The 22,417-nt window shown below is 38.3% G+C and overlaps 1 protein-coding gene across 1 annotated transcript in view; it reads right to left on the reverse strand.

Annotated features, from left to right (window-relative positions):
* The window catches only part of PTPRN2 (protein tyrosine phosphatase receptor type N2), a 691,758-nt gene that overhangs the window by 397,245 nt on the left and 272,096 nt on the right, over positions 1 to 22,417 (reverse strand). The window contains exons 8-10 of the mRNA XM_075704660.1: positions 18,355 to 18,609; positions 16,966 to 17,006; positions 15,216 to 15,589 (exon numbers count right to left, since the gene is read on the reverse strand). Of these exons, the coding sequence (XP_075560775.1) occupies positions 15,216 to 15,589; positions 16,966 to 17,006; positions 18,355 to 18,609 (670 nt within the window). The remainder of the gene's footprint in view (positions 1 to 15,215; positions 15,590 to 16,965; positions 17,007 to 18,354; positions 18,610 to 22,417) is intronic.

The following is a 22,417-nucleotide window of genomic DNA, read 5'->3' on the forward strand; positions in this document are numbered from 1 at the left end:
GAGCTGTCAAACATAATTTTGTTGGTCCTGTCTACCTCTGTATTTATTTTGAGTGTTTATATCTAATATTTTTTCACAGTCATTCACTTAGTAGGCACACAGAGGAGGTTCTTTCATGTTGAAGATTTTCTTTTTTTTAGTACTGATCTTAGATACATTTTTTTTTCATCTAGTCTTTTTAAATACTGAATTTTAAGAAAGATGCATTCCATAGTTAAAAATAATGACTTAAGAAGGTTCCACCCGGTCATTTTTCAATAACACCACTGTGCACTGACATCAGATTGGCTTCCCCTCATTGACAGGGCAACAGTCTATAATAGTATCACTTTTTTAATATGCAGCACAGTCTCCTCAGTACTGCAGATAAAAAGCTAAACCTAAAAAAAGAAATCAAAGTTCAGAAATATGGTTCTGGAATACCATACGGAATGCTTTAGAGAGTAAAATAAAGAGGCCAGCTTTAGGATGAATAATGTTGAGGACTAGTTTTCTCTGGCTGCTAAAACCATTTGGCAGCAGCATGGGCATTGACTAGGCTGCAGGCAAACTCCCTGCTGATGGGAAGCTGGGAGAAGCATCCTGGCCAGCTCCAGCACAAGCTGCCTTCCTCCCTCCATGCCTGGAAAAGAGCAGGTGGATTTGTCACAAGGCTCAGGCTGAGCGATGAGACTCTGAGGTGTATGGAGGTATTTCTGAGATTCTTTAAAATGACTTACAGATACACTAGGAACTGTCTGCTTATTATTTGCTCTAACGAATACAAAAGATTAAATCCAGTAGAGAGGGTGTATTTGAACAGGTGACAGTAGCTTCAGCACTTTTAACCACCCATCTTCATGTGCCAGTATCAGGCCTGATTCCTTTCACACCATATCTCCACTCTCAGTGCATTGCTTGGCAAAGAGAAGCGGAAGAGCCAGAAAGCCAGGACTTGAGCGCTCCCACTCCATGGGCAAGGGGCTGGTGCATACCAGCTATGACTACTTTGCCTGCTAAAAGCAGTCAAGAGAAAAGGGTAAAGAGGGGGAAAGCAATTTCCAGTTCCTGTTGCTGGGAACAAGGAGTGAGAAGAGCAATTGCTGAAAGGAGCACATCCCCAGCAGCACATACTAGCCCCAGACCTTGAGCCAGTTCTCAGCAGCAGCCACCAACACAAGAACAGAGGTTATCTTAAACCACCCTGGACATGCTACTGCCTGATTTTCTTAAGACAGCAGTAAATACAGGAGAATCCAAAAATAAGACCTAAGGAACAAAATAAAGTCCAAGATAATTCTGGAAAAGTTCTGAAGGAGGGAGAGAGAAGCGGTCAGCTGAGATACATCTCTGTAAGGACTACCTAAGGAGCAGTCTACCCTGGGAAAAACAATGCTGTGACAGACAGAAATCATTAGTTCTTTAATTTTTTTTTTTTTGTCTTGGGCACCGTTATGTTCACACTGCTAAAAATCAAGAAAGATAGATGTTAAAAAAGTTGTCCAGTAACAATATTCAACATTGGCCTCAATTCCCTGAGGAAAAACTTAAAAGGTTTGAGGGTTGCTGTGAAATTGCCAGTATTCGGGCAGCTGCCCAAAGCTCAGTCGAAAAATAGCAAAACACCCATATTCTATCCCAAGGAGTACTAGGGACACCTGACCAAATAAATGAGAATATTATACATGAAAAGACCGATTCTAACTGATTCAGTATCTGACTCCACTGGTCAGATACCAGAATGGTGCCATTTTATCCTTACATGAACCTCATGAAACACATGAACCTCGTGTTTCCAGATTGGGATGATAATCTCAGCCATGCAGTGTAATTCCACGTGCACCCACTGCACTGCAGCCCAGGCAAAGAACAGGCAGAGATCATAAATCAGTCCCTCTTGCCTTATACCCTTGCAGGAAAAGTATTCCTTCTGAAAATAAATAAATAAGATTATGGTATAATTCTACAAACAATTAGTTAATGTGATTATGTATATGCTCATTACTTAGAAAAATGTCTCTTTTTAAAAAAAATCTCCTGCTGAACTCTTGACCTCAGTGATATGTATTAGACTAGTCTGTGTTTTAGAAATACACGGCAGGGAAATCGGCCACCTACTTCAGGATTTGTATGCTTTCTTTTAAATATTCACATCCAAAAATATGTGCCAGCATACCAAAGGCAGGATTCATGTATCTAAACACAGCAATCTTTTCTTCAAAATTTTCCACAGCCTCAGAGCCCAGACTATGAGGAGTTTTAAGAATACCTTTTTTTAATTTTCCCTAAAAAGGACTATTTTTGTTAATGTCTATTATTCTGTCACACTTAATTCCAGCTGAATTTCATCTACCATTGTGCTTCTTAATCCCTCAATGTATTTAAATCCATCTGGAATTTTTCTAAATCCTCCACAGTTCTTCCTAACCGAGACAATTTGCCCATGGGGTACCACTAATCTCTCTACACGCTGAGAAGCAGCAGTTCATGATGAATCTTTCTCTCCTATCTCATAACCAGTTCTTAATCCGCAGTGACACCCCGGTCCTTGCTCTGTGACTCACTCTCCTTCAAGTCGGTATGAAGAGCATCCCATTTATCTCCTGTTGATTTGAAGGGTAGGTACAACTTCCAGTTCTGCTGCAACAGCAGTTTTTCTCCTGAAGAGATTCTGATGTATCTCATCAGAAGGTGTTTCACTCCTGAGGGTCTTCCAGGTGCCGTGCTGCCACGAAGAAGAGAGGGTCCCTGGCACTGCCTCCTGGAGGCCGAGGCTCAGTGGCCTTCAGATATAAACAGCCAAGACTTAAGAAATGGGAATAGTAGCTTACCACTGATGTGGTCTCAGAGTCAGTGATCACTGCACTTCTCCACCTCAAAGAAGCTGAAAACAATACTAGGAAAGCTTTTATTTTAAGGAAATTGTTTAATCTCTTTGGTTTTCTCTTTTCTTTTTTCAATTTTTTTTTCCTTTCTTTTCGTGTTCTGCTAAGATTAGTAAATATTTTAACAAGCAACATAACAGGAAACTCAGCTACTGAAGTACAAAACAGAAGGATGTGAACCTCTTTGTGTGCAAATTTTGGTCGTAAGTGAACTATGGAAAAGCTGCTGATGCCACCACAATAAACAGACGTAGCTTTACCAAGGTTCCTTAAGAGATTTTCACTCCCCTTTTCCCACTATCTCCTGGGAATTGGCTTCACGGCACTTTCTAGCACACCAAGACCACTATTCCCTGACCTGAAAGGTCACTTACCAAACCTGCCTGATTTAACTGCTAGCTACCAACATCTGAGCCACACATCCTGCAGTGCAGAGGAAAGATGTTGCATTTGCCTGAGGAGGGAATAAATGGTGTGTGGTGTCATCTACACATGCCCATGGAAGGAGTGAGTGCTCCTGCCACCTTAGCACACGGCATGCCAGAGAAGACATGGCAACACAGTGACATGACTGTTCCATTCTCATCAGGTTGGCATCCACTGGTATACAGCTATCGAATCCAGCCTTCTTCAACTCCTTTTTCTAGACACAAAGGAAGTCTCACTCATCACAAGAAAGATATTATCCATACAATGAAGAAGAAACTGAGGCATTAGAGCAGTTTACTACAGGTCACAGAGGAGGTAAGTAGCATAGCGAGGACTACTGGGAATGTTTTAAAATCAAAGTAATTTACAGGGTTGCCATTAAATTCTTTCTGAGCCTACCAAGCCTAAGAAAGCCCCATTTAAACACAAAAATTGTATTTATTTCTCTTGTCTGGAAGTGCCCCTGAGAGTAACTCATCCATTAATCTATAATGAAAATTCTGGACACTGATGCTTCAGGTCCATGGCACTACAACAGCCTGCCTTGTCTGTCTGAGTTTGAGTCTTGTCCGTGTTTCAGTGCAGTTTCATATATCTTGAAGCACACATTCACAGAAAAGACTTAGAGAAGGAATGCATTTCAGCACTAAATGGATTTGGTTTGAACATGGTCTGTGCCTTAAATTTAGTTAAATAATGATTAATTTTGTAAATGGTTCACATTTATTCAGGATTCATGAAAGCAACCAAATAACTTCCGAGCACAGAGCTACTCACTGGGTTGTTTGAGAGGTGCCTGACTTCACAGCACTGTTATCATAATCATTTTAAGGACACTGCAATTTTATTGCATTGGGCTGCAGTTTCATTTTTCTTTTCTTGTTTCCACAAAGGCTTTATTTCCATAAAATCTTTTTAAGCTTACTTCTGTTTTGAAAGCTCAGCAAATTCCCACTTTCTGTAATTTTTTCCCTCTTTTCCCACCACCAGTAAGTGTGAATATAAACCTCTTAATACAGACAGATTCAAGTCCAGACCAACTTGTAAAACAGATGACACTTGGTAAAAAACAATGGCAGCGGTCACGTTGGGATAGAGTTAATTTTCTTCCTAGTAGCAGGCATAGTGCTGTGGTTTGGATTTAGAATGAGAATAATGCTGATAACACACTGATGGTTTAGTTGTTGCTGAGCAGTGCTTATGCTCGTCAAGGACTTTTCAGCTTCCCATGCTCTGCCAGGTGCACGAGAAGCTGGGAGGGGCACAGCCAGGACAGCTGACCCAAACTGGCCAAAGGGCTATTCCATACCATATGACGTCATGCTCAGTATAGAAACTGGGGGGGGTTGGCCGGGGAGCAGCGATCGCTGCTCGGGAACTGTCTGGGTATCGGTCGGCGGGTGGTGAACAATTGCATTGTGCATCACTTGCTTTGTATATTCTTTTATCATCATTGTTGTTGTTGTTGTTATTATTATCATTATTATTATTTTATCTTCCTTTGTTGCCCTATTAAACTCTCTTTATCTCAACCCACGGGTTTTACTTTTTTTTCCCCCACCCCACCAGGGGCAGAGGGAAGGTGAGTGAGTGGCTGTGTGGTGCTAAGTTGCTGACTGGGGTTAAACCACGACATCAGGCTATGAAGGTCAGAGGCGGTAACAGCATCATGGAAACACAAGTGACAGAGAACTCGAGAAGGATCACGTCTCTAGAGTTACAATGGAAGTGTGACACTGTGCCAGCCTGTACTTGCATTACTTCAAACACACTCTACCTCCAGCTGTGTTAATAGCAATAAATTCATACAGATACTTTGTTGCTAGCAGAAGCATGGAAATAATGGCAATAATCTGTGCCATAATTGTGATATCCTCCTTTCTGAGACTGAAATGGACCCCACCAAAGTACTCACTAATGCATTTTAAGCTGAATGTTAGAAACAGCACTGGAGTCCACTTGTCATGAACCCTGCATTTCTGATGCAAAAAAGCCTTGAAAATGCAAAATTGTTCTTTCATCTCAAATTACTCCTTCATACAAGTAGTTAATAAATGAAACTGAGGAAAACTGATGATACACATTTGTGCTGGTTTTGGCTGTGATATAGTTAATTTTCTTCATAGTATCTAGTATGAGGCTATGTTTTGGATTTGTGCTTGAAAACAGTCTTAATAACACAGGAAAGTTTTAGTTACTGCTGAGCAGTGCTTACACAGAGTCAAGGCCTTTTCTACTTCTCCCACCACCCCACCCGCAAGTAGGCTGGGGGTGCACAAGAGGCTGGGAGGGGACACAGCTGGGACAGCTGACCCCAACTGACCAAAGGGATAACCCACACCATATGACGTCATGCTCAGCATATAAAGCTGGGGGAAGAAGAAGGAAGGAGGGGACATTCGAGTGATGGCATTTGTCTTCCCAAGTAATCATTACATGTGATGGATCCCTGCTTTCCTGGAGATGGCTGAACACCTGCCTGCTGATGGGAAGTAGTGAATGAATTCCTTGTTTTCCTTTGTTCGCGTGCGTGGCTTTTGCTTTACTATCTCAACCCACGAGTTTTCTCACTTTTACTCTTCTGATTCTCTCCCCCATTCCACTGGGGGGGAGTGAGCAAGTGGCTGTGTGGTGCTTAGTTGCCAGCTGGGGTTAAACCGTGACAACATTTTAGTGCCTTTCTGACTTTTCATTCTTTCTCTTCCTTCATATCTTCCCTCTTCCTTCAAGACAGCTTAAAGCCCAGAACAATTTATAATGCAAATGGTGTAAATTACAAGTGACAAAGAATATCCAGCAACATAGTGTCAAAATAAAGAAGTTACAGAAAGGCAAAAATTCCTGTAAGAGATCCAAACTTTAAAGATTTTCAAAATTACTTTGTATAAAAATTATGCTCCATACTATTAAGAAATTAACTCTAAATGTATTTCTATAGCAGATGTACCTAGTCTTTAGACTGTGGCATACCTTCTTCAAACAAGTGCCAGTGGAAAGCCAGAATATCTACTTGAAAGAAAGATTAGAATATTTTCTCTGTTCTGATTTATTCTTTGTGCTCTGAATTAGTCCTTACTTATTTTCTACTTATGAAATTTCATTTGCATGAAATAACAATTATTTAGAGTGAGATTAAAATTACTTCATTCTAATTTTTAGTGGTCAGGTGTTTCCATTGTGTACTCATTATCTGAGTTAAGAAATTCCAAAAAAATTTCAGGCATGAAAATTAAATTATTGTATTTTTATAGTGTTCTGCCCAGGATTGGGCAGAACAGCACTGATGAAAAAGTGCTGGTAGACAATAGACTGCATTATGATTCAGTTTGCAGCATGCCCAGGAATCCTGATCTTTGGCTTTCTCCTTCTCACTCATTTCAAAAGATTAAAATTCATCACTCTTTTATAATGAACTACATGGCAATTACCCCCAAACCACTGTGATACACTAGAAGTATTGACCATATGGTATTGTGAGACATTACAGCATCTCAGGGTTTTAATGACTACCACTGTTTATAAAAACAAAGCACAGTTCACAGCCCCATCCCTAGTTCGGGGATATGCAATGTGCAGCCTCAGTGATTAAAGGTCTAAAGCCTGGAGACAGCAGGGTAACGTGAACCTGCTCACAGAGAGGTTGTTCAGTACCTGCACTGGCTGATCTCCCGAAAACGCTGACATGTGATATCTGAACAAGGGATGCTAATGCGGCACAGAAAACCTGGAAAGACAGAAATGGGAATATCTGTTCTGGGAAACCAGGCCAACAGCTATATCTCTTCAGCTAAGAGGAGATCAGGCCCAGCCAGCATGGGTCCATGAAAGGCAGGTCCTGCTTGACCAACCTGATCTCCTTCTGTGACCTGGTGACCCACCTGGTGGATGAAGGAAAGGCTGTGGATGTCATCTACCTGGACTGCAGTAAAGCCTTTGACACTGTCTCCCACACCATTCTCCTAGGGAAGCTGATGGCTCATGGCCTAGGCAGGTGTACTCTTTGCTGCGTGAAAAACTGGCTGCAACAGCAGTTTTTCTCCTGAAGAGATTCTGATGTATCTCATCAGAAGGTGTTTCACTCCTGAGGGTCTTCCAGGTGCCGTGCTGCCACGAAGAAGAGAGGGTCCCTGGCACTGCCTCCTGGAGGCCGAGGCTCAGTGGCCTTCAGATATAAACAGCCAAGACTTAAGAAATGGGAATAGTAGCTTATCACTGATGTGGTCTCAGAGTCAGCGATCACAACACTTCTCCACCTCAAAGAAACTGAAAACAGTAGAATCACAGAATCATAGAATGCTTTGGGTTGGAAGGGGCCTTTAGAGGTCATCTACCCCAACCCCCAGATAATACTAGGAAAGCTTTTATTTTAAGGACACTGTTTAATTTCTGTGGTTGGCTGGGTCCTGCACTTGTGTCACAACCCCATGCAGTGCTACAGGCTTGTGGGGAAGAGTGGCTGGAAAGCTGCCTGGCTGAAAAGGACCTGGGGGTGTTGGTCGACAGACAGCTGAACATGAGCCAGCAGTGTGCCCAGGTGGCCAAGAAGGCCAACAGCATCCTGGCTTGTATCAGGAATAGAGTGGCCAGCAGAAGCAGGGAGGTGATTGTGCCCATGTACTTGGCACTGGTGAGGCCGCCCCTGGAATACTGTGTTCAGTTTTGGGCCCCTCAGTACAAGAAGGACATTGAGGTGCTGGAGCGTGTTCAGAGAAGGGCAAGGAAGCTGGTGAAGGGTCTAGAGAACAAGTCTTATGAGAAGCAGCTGAGGGAACTGGGGTTGTTTAGTCTGGAGAAGAGGAGGCTGAGGGGAGACCTTATCGCTCTCTACAACTACCTGAAAGGAGGCTGTAGTGAGGTGGGTGTTGGTCTCTACTCCCAAGTAGCTAGTGATAGGACAAGAGGAAACGGCCTCAAGTTATGTCAGGGAAGGTTTAGATTGGATATTAGGAAAAATTTCTTCATGGAAAGAGTGGTCAAGCATTGGAACAGGCTGCCCAGAGAGATATTGTAGCCACCATTCCTGGAGCGGTTCAAAAAACGTGTAGACATGGCCCTTTGGGACACGGTTTAGTAAGCATGGTGGTGTTGGGTTGATGGCTGGACTGATGATCTTAGAGGTCCTTTCCAACCTTAATGATGCCTAGTTTTACTTTCACTAAAAAACAATCTAGCCACCAAGCCAGGAAACATGAAATTAATTATTACTCTAGCTTTAACTGGCTTAGTGGTGGACTTGGCAGTGTTAGGTTAATGGTTGGACTTGATGATCTTAAAGGTCTTTTCCAACCTAAATGACTCTATGATTCTATGATGATTCTAGATTTACGTGTCTCCACCAGTTATGGTGCTGAGACACAATGACAGACTTGTCTCTACTGAGTAAATTTATAGGCAAGTATTTTCTATTTGTATTATTTAGGTAGCGAGTCAAGCTATGTTATCAGAAGCAAAACTTGCCTTTAAAATCAATGATGGACATTTATGGAATTTATTTATACCATGGTAGAGACTGCCAGGTAAGTGACAAAGTGGGGGATAAAAATTTCACATTTAACTTCTTTTGTAATGTGAACAATGCTGTCCCTTGCTGATTTTAGCAGACTTTAGCAGCAAGACCTTTTCTGTTTTATGTATGTTTATAATTCCTTTTAGTTTTTAAAGCTAGTTGTAGAAGTTAAGTGAAGAATATGCACAAATCTTTTTCCCTTGATAAAGTGCACTTGCAGGTAGAATAACAATTTCAAAGAGGACATTGAGATATGCAGAGAAGGTCAAATCAGTGTTTCTGTTTGTATATATGTATTAAAGGACAAGAACATTTTGTTATTATTTTCTAAAAAATAGCTGAAAAGCCTCATGCAATACAAAAGCTCAGCTTCCAAGAAACATAAAGACAACAAAGAATAATAAAAACTATCAGCCCTGTTTCATTGCTGTAGATATTGTGATTAATTTTATCCTATTTATTTTAAATTTCATTTTTAAATGCAATTAAAATGCACTAAATATTTTAACCTGGTATGGGAAACAAATAATGAAGATCATAAAAATACAGTTATTTAATGACTTGCCTACGAAAACAGAATACTTGGGGAATAAACCAAGAGTTCTGTACAACCCACCTTCAGGGTCCCAACCTGAACACCATCCTGTGGAAAGTAATCACTATATGCAAAGCAGTATCATTTATCACCTTTGTAAAGGTGGAGAAATAATATGAAGCATTTGGAATTAACCTAAGCCTTCAGCACATTAAATGGGTCAGGCTAATCATATTCCATAGCAATTTTATACTATGAACACAAGATCCATTTTCAGCTTTTTCACAGCACCTGAGTAGAATGCCAGCTACCTCAAATTAAATGCACAGAAATGCATGTATGATCCAATTAAGTTAACATGTTGTGAACAGATTTACAGCCTATATAATTTTACATAGACAGTCTGGAATTAAGAGTTAACATATGACAAAACAAAATATCCAGGAATTGACTAACACAACAATGCCAGGAGTTGGCTCACAAGCTAACAGAGCTGCCATGAGCTGTCTGTGATCTTATATTTATATGAAAAACTTCAAGCACATGCATCCTGATAAATCACAAAACAGGACAGGTTCCTCTGCACTGGGTGTCCAAGCATGGCTTCAGAAAAGCATGATTTGACTTTGAAGCTGGAAAGACTACAATAAGCAGTGAAAAGAGATGAACTTCCTACTCTCAAATTAGGATTTTTTTTAGTGCATTTAAGTCTAACTACTCAATCTCATATTTAAGAAATTGCACACCAGCTTTACTGTTTAAACTGCTGAGCATGCAACAGCTTGCATTTAGTTTTACTGCAGGTGGTAAGAACTACATGCTCTGGAAAGTCAGGCTTTGGGTTTCCTCATGAGGGACTTAGGAAGCTAAACATTTAAACAATGTTTTGATTGTGGGATCTTGGCCCTCAGCTTAGAACATATCGTGCCAGACAAATGGGAGTGTTGGCATTTTTTCCAGCCCCCAAAAAAAGTTTTCCATACTTGAAGAACTAGAATTTCAGAAAATAGGAATAGTTCTCTGGTCCAAAGGCAAAGACTTCTGTGATTTGAGAGCTTACATTGATGTATCCCCACTAGAACGGAGAGGTATTTTATAACTATCGCCAAAGCAGCATATGAATGAAAATATCATCCTGCAGATAACTTTGTTTTATGATTGCGCTAGAATTTCAGAGCTAAAATTAGTAGAAACAGTTCAAAGCAGTTACACTGAGAAAGAAGCAAACCTCTTTCACACAAATCCTGCAGTGGTAGAATACCAATTTTTTGAAGGAGAAAAGAGTAAACAAAGTAAATCACCCAATTTGATTGGTTTCTCAGCATAATAAAGTGCTGAAGCAGCAGAGTGGAGGATTTGCCGGACAATTTTCTACACTGAAACTGTCAATTCATTCTGAAGCTTAGTACTGATGGATATTATGGATTGGTATGGATTGCACTGCTCCAACCATCTGAAAGGTCACTCGACAAACACAGCAGGAGTGACCTATTGTTCTTGCCATTGACAATCAGACTGCCGTTTTGACAAGTCTTTAAACTACCACAAATCTTTTCTTCAAGTATTACATGGAAATGTTTATCTTTGCTTTGTGGCACAATTAAAAGCTGGCATCTTAGGAGTTCACTGAAGCAATCTTAATATCTCCTTGGGCCACACTTGCAAAGCCGTGGAAGCCTGAGAATCTAATAGTGAATGGATCACCCCTGACATCTGCCAACTATACTACCGAGTATAATCTTTTCAGTTCCACTTTCAGACCAGAAGGTGAAAAGAACTCAAGCTATTATCCCCAGTGTACAAATATGCTGGACTACTTCCCTTTCTCACCAGAAGACCACCGTTTCAGCTGTAAAAATGAAGTTTCGCTGCTCAAAAAAAATCATAGCCAATAAAAATTGATGGATTGAAACTAAGACCTATTGCTTTATGGAGGAAGAAGAAAAACATACAAAGATAGTAGTATCGGAAAATAAATAAGTACCTCTCATTATATTTTGGCATTTCATTTTGTGTGCACAAGTTAAGAGTGGATTAAAAAAACCCACCTAAATCATAATTTTAGGTTTATAATTTTAAATGTAATAATTGTCGCAAGAAAGATACTTCACATATGAATTTGACTAATACGCAGGCTGTTAGAAAGGTATTATTTCATGCCTACCTTTAGCTCCGGCTTCCACTCTATTTCAACAAGCGTAAAGATCTAAATATGAAATATCAAAGATCAGTTGTGAAATCAATTTACTGACTATTTCCAGACTACAATCACCTCTCAAACAGAAGTAATTTTAGACTGACATAGATTAAAGATCTGACTAGGAATAGTTCCAGCTGTTACTGTCCAGCCAACTCCTGGCATTGTTGTGTTAAGTCAATTCCTGGATATTTTGTTTTGTCATATGTTAACCCTTAATTCCAGACTGTCTATGTAAAATTATATAGGCTGTAAATCTGTTCACAACATGTTAACTTAATTGGATCATACATGCATTTCTGTGCATTTAATTTGAGGTAGCTGGCATTCTACTCAGGTGCTGTGAAAAATAATACGTTACTTCACTGTACGACTATAACATGCATGTACAGTTACATATAAATGTGTAGCACGCACCTAAGCCATTTATTAATACTATTTATTTACTGCAAGCAACCGGTAAGATTTTTGGTACAAAAACTTAATGATACAGAAAGCTTACTAAAGAAAAGTTTCTTAAATGGACATTAAAATTTCTCTTCTGTGCAATGACAGTTTCAAAACATCCCTTTCTCTATCTTCTCTTCCCCAAGAAAAAATACAATTACAGCAACATTCACGAAAACAGGTCCTTACTGAAACTCTCAGCTACACTGATCCAATTGCTCTCTAAGGCCACTTTATGTACTAAAGAAATGGTTGTGGGAAATACTAGTATGTAACGGATCCCTCAGCTGCTGTAGAAAGTATTTCACTGTTCCTGCAGAGTGGACAAGTCAATTTTTAACAGGTGGAATTTCCTGAACAGGTTTTGTTATTCTTATAAAATTCCAGAATATATAAATTTTATTTTGCAAAATATGGGGTTTCCATTTTACTCTTACATTTCAGATAGACCTATTAAAAAAAACAGTTTAACAAAAACAACAACAAAAATTAAACCAGTGTATTTTGGAGCTGAAATGCTGAGGAGGGTCAAATGACTGAAGAGTTTTATAAGTCACTGGCTAAGAACCCTGAACCAAAATCTGTTTGCTGCAGATCAAACGCAACGTAATCCTGGTACAAAAGGAATTTTTCTTTAGTTCAACTCAATCAGCTAATTCTCTTTAACAATTAACTTATTCTAGACTAGGAACCGGGAAAAAAAAGCATGACAGCTTATTCTCTTTTTCTCTATGGTGACTTTGGAGAAGATGACATCTAGTTGTACTCAAAGTGGCAAGAATGTAGCGAGGAGTTATCAGTTAAGTTTTCTGTGCTTTGTGTAATGAGCTCATTACTATTAAAAACCAAAAATTTTTTGATAAACTTATATTTTTGAATTCAAACCATTTGAAGTAGGTTCCTCTAACTCATTGCAAATTTTTTCTCATTGTTTCTGAGCATTTTTAACAACATCCCAATGGTTACCTAAAAGCATCTTGCCCAAATGTTACTAAAATTTTAATAATCTAGTATATAAGAAAAGTCCTTTTTGTGTTTCTGGTATTGAAAATGGTAAAGAAGCTGAACAAATCTATGCTAAATTATATTTGTGTATATGGAGTCCTCTAGGAAACTTTGGACAAACGACCCTCTTGAGCAAGTTTCATTGAATAATAATAGACGCAATTCAGGGAAAACCCATCAGTGGGGGACTAGCTACAAAGAAAACCAGGTAAGATGACACAGTGAAGAACCTACATGCTGTGAACACTGGAAGTCAGAATGTCTCCCATTACACAGAGCTGTGAAAGCTCTAAGCTTTTAGAGAATTTATGAGCCAAATAAGTCTGGATAGTCAAGGGCGATGGTGTCGTTAAGGCACTGTTGGATACAAAGCCGCCTTCCAGACTGATGTAAAGGCCTGGGGGAAGTAGCACTGAGCTGAGGAACAACTGGCTTCTACTGCTTCACAGAGCATTCACAGGCAGGAACCAAGAGGTGTGATTAAACTAGGGTACATCATCAATTTCTGGCAGACTGGTTTAAAAACCACAGAAGGAGACTCCTGAGTGCCCCCTTGACAAAAAGCAAACAGAAATGTAACCTACCTGAAGGACTAAGGTATAACCTGGACAACAAGCTGGAAGAATGCTCTGTAATAACTAGCTTTCTCCTGGAGCAGGTTCTTGAGAATAGTGAGCCTGCTACAGGGACCAGTCAATGAAAATGAACATTACAGGAAAACAACTGAAAAGTGTAATTGCAAAAGCAGTTTAAAACTGGTTAATTAAATCCAAAGCACTTGGTCATTAAATAATGAATAACAGTGATTACTGACACACAGACATGTTAACAGAAGTATGAGAATTTCAAATAATTTGGGACTTCCCTTAAAGCAAGTACTCCAAAACACCCAAAAGGTCTTTTCTAAACTCTAGAGCTGGGTTTCTTTAGAGAGTGAATAAAATTTAACATTAAAATGGTAAAAATAAAACTCAGAATGAGACAAGATAGCAATGCCAGCATCTGTTAACATAACTCTCATCCCCACTATGTCCTCACAAGGTGAGCCCTTTCCTTCAGCATCTCTCATTCCAGTAACTAACTTATATTTTCTGCAGGGTAACCTTTGAGTCCTTATGAAACATATTCCTTCCATCATCTCTGAGGAGTGGGTGTTTGTTCCCTACTTTTTGAGAAGTCTCTGTCTCTGTCTGTCTCTAATGTTTGCAGGCTCCCAAGCCTCAGCTTTCACTCTACTCTCTTCTGCCTGTCCCTTCATGCACCACATAAAATCTCTTCCCCCCAAAGGGCATCCTTTCTGTGTGATCCCATCTTTTTCAAGTGTAGCCCCTGGGAGAAGGTGAACAAGAAGCTGTCCTCTGATAGCCAGCCACATGCATTTCAAAGCAACAATGTGGTAAAAACTAGAATCCTCCACAATCCTATTGTCTTCAATCCCATTAATAAGTTTGAGACAGTCAAAAGAGTTAATTCATGCTACAGAAGTTTCAGTCTCAGTTTGTCTGTAATGCTATGCAGAGGTTTTATGCCCATCCTAGAAATTCCTAATTTGTCAGAGAAGATGAGTCGGGATCACTAACCAAATATAACATTGTTCTCACAGGGAAGGAAAGGATGTAAAAGTGCCCACATGGTTCTATAATCCCGAATGTTCTTATAATAAACTGTGTATCGCCAGGGGAACAAAAGCTGTCTTTTGAAAGTATAGTATTAAATGTCAAATTCATTAGTGACATGACCTGAAATCATTAGGTCTTTCTTTCTAAACTAGCTGCATATGTGATGTTTGGATTCCTATATGTGTTATTTTCAGATCAAAATGAAACTACTGAGAAAATATTGTGCTTTATTATTGTGTGTCATTTTTTGAAAGAATGACTCAGGCATTGATATTTAGGCTACTTTCAAGTCAAATATTTAAAGCCCACATCCTAACCATAAGCACACTTACTGACATATTGGAAGGTCACTGGAACATGAGAAGATAGAAAGAGGTCTAAGCAAAAGACCTGCAAACTAAATATCTTCCGCATAGGAGGAAAGGCAACTGTAAGAAAATGGAACTGTTTTCTTGTATTTTCATCAAAGTACTGAACAGGTTCCAAACAGTTTCAGATGTATTAAAAATCAGGCCTGTGGCATTTTCCTCTTGTACATTCATATTTCATTAGGTGCAATGACTTTACCTTTTCTCCAGTTAAAAATGCCATTCAAATTGGCTGCTGTACTTACTCTTTCTCTGTCACAATATAGCCGTATTCTTTCTCCTCAGAAGACTTCACTTCAAGTTGTAAGCCTTGTCCCATATTTTTCTGAGGCTCTTCATAGCCATTTCCATCCTGCATTAAAGGGTTCTTAATCCAGTAGCTGGTCTCGCTCGGGTCTTTGGAGTCAGAGTCACTGTTCTTTGCAGCTGTCAGTTCCCTTGAGAAAGTCTCACTTTTTACATTTTCCACACCAGCATTTCTTTCTTCTGAGGAAGCAGAGTCAATGTCTTCAGATTTCTTGGTTTCTGTCTTAGTAGGTTCTTCAGGTATAAGGTCTGTCGGCATATTTTCGGGAAATACATTCTCATTCAAGAAGTTAACTAGTTTTGCAGTGTTCTCCTGTATTAAAAGGATATTATTATTTTTAAAACTAAACACAGGAATGTTATACTGAACCAAACCTGGATATAATCTTTCAAACTCTTATTGATATAAGGTTGACAGAGTATTGATAGAATCTATTCACACAAATGTCGCATCGTCATTTTCTTAATTTCTATATGCTGTCATTGTATTTTTCAACAGTTTTAATAAGGGCAAGGAAATTCTATAGTTAACAGTTACTTTCTTCTTCAAATATCACAGAATCTAGATAACCTTTTCTCTATCTTGAACAGCTAGAAGAAAATGCTGATGGTATTTTCATAGTGTTCATTTTCATGTATCTGCGTTTAAGTATTGATGAGAATAAAACTTTGTTATGAAATAAATTAATGAAAAGGAGAAATAATAGAAATATCCATCAATATGCCTAAGTGTTGGGACTGGAAACATGCATACCTCTTGGGTCTTACAAGTCATAACACAGGAAAGGGAATAGATATTACCTGACGAGTTATGTTTCACTTACTCATTTCTAGAAATTGTGACAAACACAAGAGGGTTGGCCCATTTATGTGTCTTGCAGTGTTAGCTTTTTGATAGAGAATATAAGTTTCATGGCAGTTTTTAAGAATATTTCTTTGAGATTTTTCTGCTCCATACAACCCAGAAAGATACCTCAAAAATGGCTGACTATTGGACATAAGTCTGTAGGATATGAGTCAAAGCTCATGAGGAATATTATAAAAGTAATCTGAATTAAAATCCTAAATTTGATGTTACCACCTAGTGTACAAGATGTAATGCCTAGAGCTATTGAAATATCTCTGATATTCAACAATTTGGAAAAAATAATGGTAAAGTGAAAAAGTGAAGAATGACAGATCCCATGAAATGAGAGGGAATTTTGAACCCTTCCACAAACACATGCCCCCGGAGGGAATATGTTTACTCATCTGCTTCTGAAAACCAGAGAGATTATCTGAGCAAGGATGCTTCCATTCCCCAGAACTATGAGCCAAAGGACAGGTGAAAGAAGGGTGTTTTCAAGAACACCTCAATACTCAAAATTTTCTAACCTGAGGAAAAGCCTGAATTTGCCTGAACTTTGGGATCTGTTATGAATTCTGCGTATTTACAAATGAAAGAAAAGCAAAACAGCACTTGATTTTGGTTTTTTGAACTGCAAAACTCATTTTGGTTAAGATTTAAATAAATGTTCATTTAATATTTCAATGCATCAACAACAATATGCCTATGCTGTGATACTGAATTATATCCACACAAGACAGAAAACAAGCCTTATGCTTGGAATTGTGGTTGTGACCTTCGCTGCATATAGACCTGATATACTGAGATGGAATACTTGTTTTGTTAAAACACTGGTACTCTACCTCTTTATCAGTTCTTGCACTGGCTTCATGCACTCCATTGTCTGTAGAATATGAAAAGCACAAATACATAGTCATGAAGGGAAACATCATATATGAAACAAACACCCTTATAGGCTGCTTTGTAGTGGTGGCCTTTTCATGCAATTTAAACATTAAGACATCAAAGCTGAAAGGGCAGCGTAAAGAGCACTGTATAATTCAGTATTGTTATTCTAACCCCACTTCAATAGCAAATTAATGCAAGATCAATAGACAGAGTACTTCAAGAGCCAATGTAATAGTGTTATTTGACTAATTAAGTGTCCAATCTTCATATCAGTTTATCAATATCTAAGAAAAAGACAATAAAATGGCTCTAGTTAGCTGAATGAAAATTTACATTAAAGAAAAAGGAAACATATACTTCTCTCATACATATCTGGGTGGAAGAAGACAACTTATTTCAATAGATATCATCTACCAAAACTGTGTTACAGTTTAACTACAGTGATGATACGCAGTCACATCATTAACCTCAGTCAAATAATCCTGGCTTTCTGGTTTATGAACTGAGTCTTATTCACCTCTCCCAGCATGATTCAGGACAAACCCTCAAGTCTGCTCATTTTGATCTACAAAAAGCATTGCCAATTAAAATAACCAGGATATCCATCCCTAACTAGTAAGTTTTTCAATATATCACCATGAAAAAAGACAGTAAGTTAAATCACTGTTTATTACTCATAGCATATATTTTTGGTGTCCTAGACATCATAACATTCCTAAATAGAGAATGGGAAGTGGTAACTTATGTGCCACTGTGGTATCAACTCATTAATGGCAATTACTGTAGCCCCTGAACCTGCATCACCAGAAAATGTGTCCCTAGACCGAAGCAAATAACAATAACAACTCTTATTTCCCTAAGCAGGAAAGAGAACAAGTAGTTTTCTACCTGTACCTGCCTAAGACTTTCTTCTGCAAGTAGTTGTGGTACATTAAAGAACAATTATCTGTAAAACACAATTTTCCCCCCACATATTTTGAAACATGTTCTAGGAATATAATAATTTTTCATTATCATTTTGTTTAATCATATCACTTTCAAGAAAGGGGAATTAGACCACGCAGCATAAAGCAATTCATATTTCAATATAATTGGCTGTGTAGGTTTATCTTGTTTGCAAAACTTGAAGACCAAGGGCTCACAAAAAGATGCATTTTCGATAAAGTATCTGCTGCAAAAAGAAAACAACAAAGCTAAAATTATGCAGCCTTCAGGGAAAAATAGAGAAACTTTCCCTCTTGTCCTCTTTAAAACTGATTTTAAAAAGTCTAGCACTATTGTGACACAATAAAGGAAAATTAGGGTAGCTATCTTTTCCTGTACTTAACTCTTAGAATTATTACCTGGTATGTTAACACTGTTTTCCATGAATCCAGTCTGAATCTCTGCCCTTCCTTGAGCACCTCCTTTTTCAATTTGTGCTTCTGTTTTGTCTTCTCTAGTTTTTCCAGCACCCTCCTCCGTTTCTTCCTGAATGCCAACAGTTTCAATTGCATTGGCGATAGTATCAGCAATCTCATCCAGTTCTGTTGAGCTGAGATTCTCCACATTCACCTGGTGTTTCTCTAGGTTTTTCAACACATCTTTAATAAGTGTCTCTGGATGACAAAACAACATAAGCACAAGATTCAGCTGCATATATGAAGCACATGTGCTTGTATCAGTAAGTAACTTTCATATTTCCTAAAAGATAGCTTTTCCTTCATGGAGAGCATCTGTTTTCCAAAAGAGTGCATACACATTAATGCTGCCATCTTTACAGAAAAAACAGTATTATAAATGGATGTCAGAGCTTATGACAAAGGTGCATCTGTGCCAGGTACTGGGGGATGTATGCCACTACAACCCAGCAAGTTGTCCTAGAGAGAGGGGTATAAAATTTTCACTTTTTCTTTACAAGAGCATTGTTTTCTAGTCTAAACCAACTCAAAATATTGAAGACAAGTGTTAAGGTAGCTTAATTTTATTTAGCTGCACTAAGATAGCGCAACCAATACTACTGTTCCATAGAGATCAGGTTTCTTTGGTGATTTGGTTTTTGCAAGGTAAATAGCTATATAGAGTTCTGGAAAAGAAAGAGTAAGATATTTTTTCTTTCAATCAAAGAGCTCCTGTTCAGTTAGAAGTGGATATGGATATATGACCTTTACATACATGGATGTGTAATGTACAAACCTTCTAAATGGTACTGATTTCTCTTGGAAAATATATATTTTGTCAAAAGTGAACTTTAATGTTTTGGTTTGTCAGCTATGAATGTTTTATCGGTCATACTGAGGAAAGAAATGTTAAGATGACATTCCAGGCCAGGAAAAGCAAATGGACTTATATTTAGGGAAAAAAAACCCCAAAACAAAGCAAAACAAAACAACCTTGATGTGACAAAAGTTTTGAAGATGAGGAAATTCAAGGACAATGGATATTAAAGGTGAGTTAGAAGATGTAGCATAACAGCTCTTCAGGGAAGGTACTTTTCTGACTGTGTATATCCTTCACTACCATTCTGCATAACTGCAAAACTCAGCCTAATGTCCCTTGGAGTATGAGACACTAAATGTAGGGCTTATTCTAGCATTCCAAAACCATTTTCAACATCCCTGTGTTCTGCTTATTCATGCTGATCAGGAATTTAGCATACATATGCATATGCATGCAAGCAAGAAAACTCTTCCTAGTATTGTGTAAGAAGAGGACGATATGGACTGCTTTTAAATCTCTGTTGAATGTATGAATTTATACATAAGCAGTTTGACAGTAACATCCAACCTTTTTTCTTACAGTAACATTCTCCCTGTTAAGCCCTGTGGTTAGACATGTTCACCATCATCCATAAACAAGACTTTGGGACCACGCTGTCAGCTTTCAGGCTTACATAAAGGTGAATTAAAAAGTAGGTGTGCAAAGGGGAAAACACTACTAGAAAAGGGGCTAAAGAGAAGGTTTTTCTTCTCACAGCAAAGGAGGAAGAAGTAGTTAGAGAGTAGGAAAGAAGAAGTCATTAGAGATTCTTCTGCTCCAGGGAAGAGGCAGCAGAACGCCTGTTATCTTGCAGGGAGACAAGAATCAAGGATTATTTGTCACTGGGAAAAGGGGCCAAGACCATGGACATGTCTGTCATTTTTTAGGCCCCACAGTGTTAGCTGAAGAGGTTAGAGCTTGCAGCTGACCATCAGCTGCTCAGTGCGGTCTCAAGGCAGAGATTAATTTCCTCTGACCTGTCCCATACTTCACCAACTAAATTAATGCCATTTTCCCTAAACTAATTAGTCAATATAAACCAAGATAAATTAAGCAGTTTAAATAGTAGGTTTACTGTGAGTCAAGGAGGGTTTTGACACATGGGGAAGATGGTGCTCTGATGTACCTTGTTTTCCAGGTTAAAAGTACACCTTACCAATAATACACCATGATGACATTACAAAGTCATACTGATTTCATTATAAAATTCAGCTGAGGCTGTATGCTGTGAACTTTTGAAATTTACTTACAAAAGCATAGTTTTAAACATGCTTGAGGGCAACTATCAATAAAAAAGATAGGTTAAATCTATGATGCTGCTTCAAACTGTGGCAGCCAACAAAGATTATGGTACCATCCTGAAATAGCACAGTGCTGTGTATAGGAAAGCAAGTGTTCATAAACGAGAGTCAAAGACTTAATCTCATAACCTATGCCAAACACTCTGGGCCAAGATAGTTGGAAGCAGCAAAATTAGGACTGAAGTTTGACAGAAGCTGAGTAACACTTCACAGAAAATGTTGAATACTTTCCACATTTCATTGTATTCCATCCATACCCTGTTATGAATTTAATAATACAGTAAAAACATAATGACCAAATGCTTTTGTTCAGGAAGGTAATCTGCAAAAGCAAATTGATTCAAACGGAGTTCAAGAAACTTTTTCAAGAAGCACAACAGCTACCTTGAAGATGGCCATTAGGAGAAGATGTTACACATAGGAGCAATGCAGGAAATTAAGCAGTAGGAAATACTAGCACTGCCAGATTGCCACAGAAGCCTTGTGTCTGCTTAGGTATCATTTCTGTTCTTATGTTTTATAGAACTATTGGACAATAACCTGACAGAAAAAGCTAAATTATTGAAGCAAAGCTAATAAAATCAGCAAAGAAAAGACAATATGTCAGTTCCAAATCAAAACTAAAATTTTCAACTAAATGTATAAAGACACATCGTAAGGCACATCACAGCAGGAAAAAGTGTTCTTGGAACACTGTTTGATTACCTGACATCAGTGCATGTGCAAAAGAATGAAAACTGTGATGATTTCAGTGACTCTCTGTTTCAAGAGTTTTTGCCATTTATCCATTGATATGAATAACCCATGACATGCAGCAGCTAACAATCTATGAATGAGATTTTGCAGGGTTTTTCAATCATGTGGAATAATATTTACAAATGTTTATAATAATTTTTAGTGCTGATCAAAAATCCACCTCTGTATTTCTAAACCTCTCTATTTCCAAACCCTTTGTAAATGTGGAATGGTCTTAGAAAACATCTATGCCAAGAATGAAAGGTTTCTAAGTCACACAAACATCATTCATTAACATTCAATTTTAGGCAAAGAGAGAACATGCCCCAAACAGCCAGCTAATTAGAGCCTTGAACATGAGTTTCCCACAATCTAGATGAGTTTCCTAACTATTATATGATACTGACTGCTTTAGGATCACTCACTCACTTTCCTACAATATTTCTGAAGCATTTTTGATTTGTTCAACTTCAGAACAGAAACCGCATTTCTTTTCCCTTCACTTAGAACCCCTGTTTTCTAGCCATAACACGTTGAGAAGAATGTCACTCAATTACTGTGATTTTCAAGCTATTAGGAAACATCTTACCAAGAAATTGGATTTATGAAAAAAAATCAAAAACACTTACATGCCTAGTAGCACTATTTTTTCAAATTTAGAGTCTCAGATTCCCAAGTTTACTCAGTGTTAATGTTAGAGCCCTGAAAGTTTATCTATTTTCTGAATAAGGGACCAAGATTCTTAAAATACTTCAAAACAGTGATTAGTTATACTATGAAGTTTTTAGCAAAATGCATAGAGAGGTGTTTCAAGCAAATTCCAGCAAATGGAACAGCATAAAAGCAATTGCATCATTGAGTAAAATTTGTACAAACAATGTTCATTCATTTATGATAAAAAAACTAGTTCAAATTACAGGAATTCAGCAGCAGATTCAAGTCAAAAGTAGCTCAAAATTCTGATCTGAAAAATCAGCAACCTGAGGTTTCCAAGCTGAAAGCAAGTTTTAAGCCTCAGAAAAATAATTTGCATCTGCATTTGCCTGTTAAATTTTATTTAAGGTAGTCACTGGCCATTACATCAACTTTTGAAGACGAATCTTAAAAGAGAATTATATTTCAGGACACATAT

Source organism: Pelecanus crispus, chromosome 2 (genome assembly GCF_030463565.1).
Source record: "Pelecanus crispus isolate bPelCri1 chromosome 2, bPelCri1.pri, whole genome shotgun sequence".
Taxonomy (NCBI): Eukaryota; Metazoa; Chordata; class Aves; order Pelecaniformes; family Pelecanidae; genus Pelecanus; species Pelecanus crispus.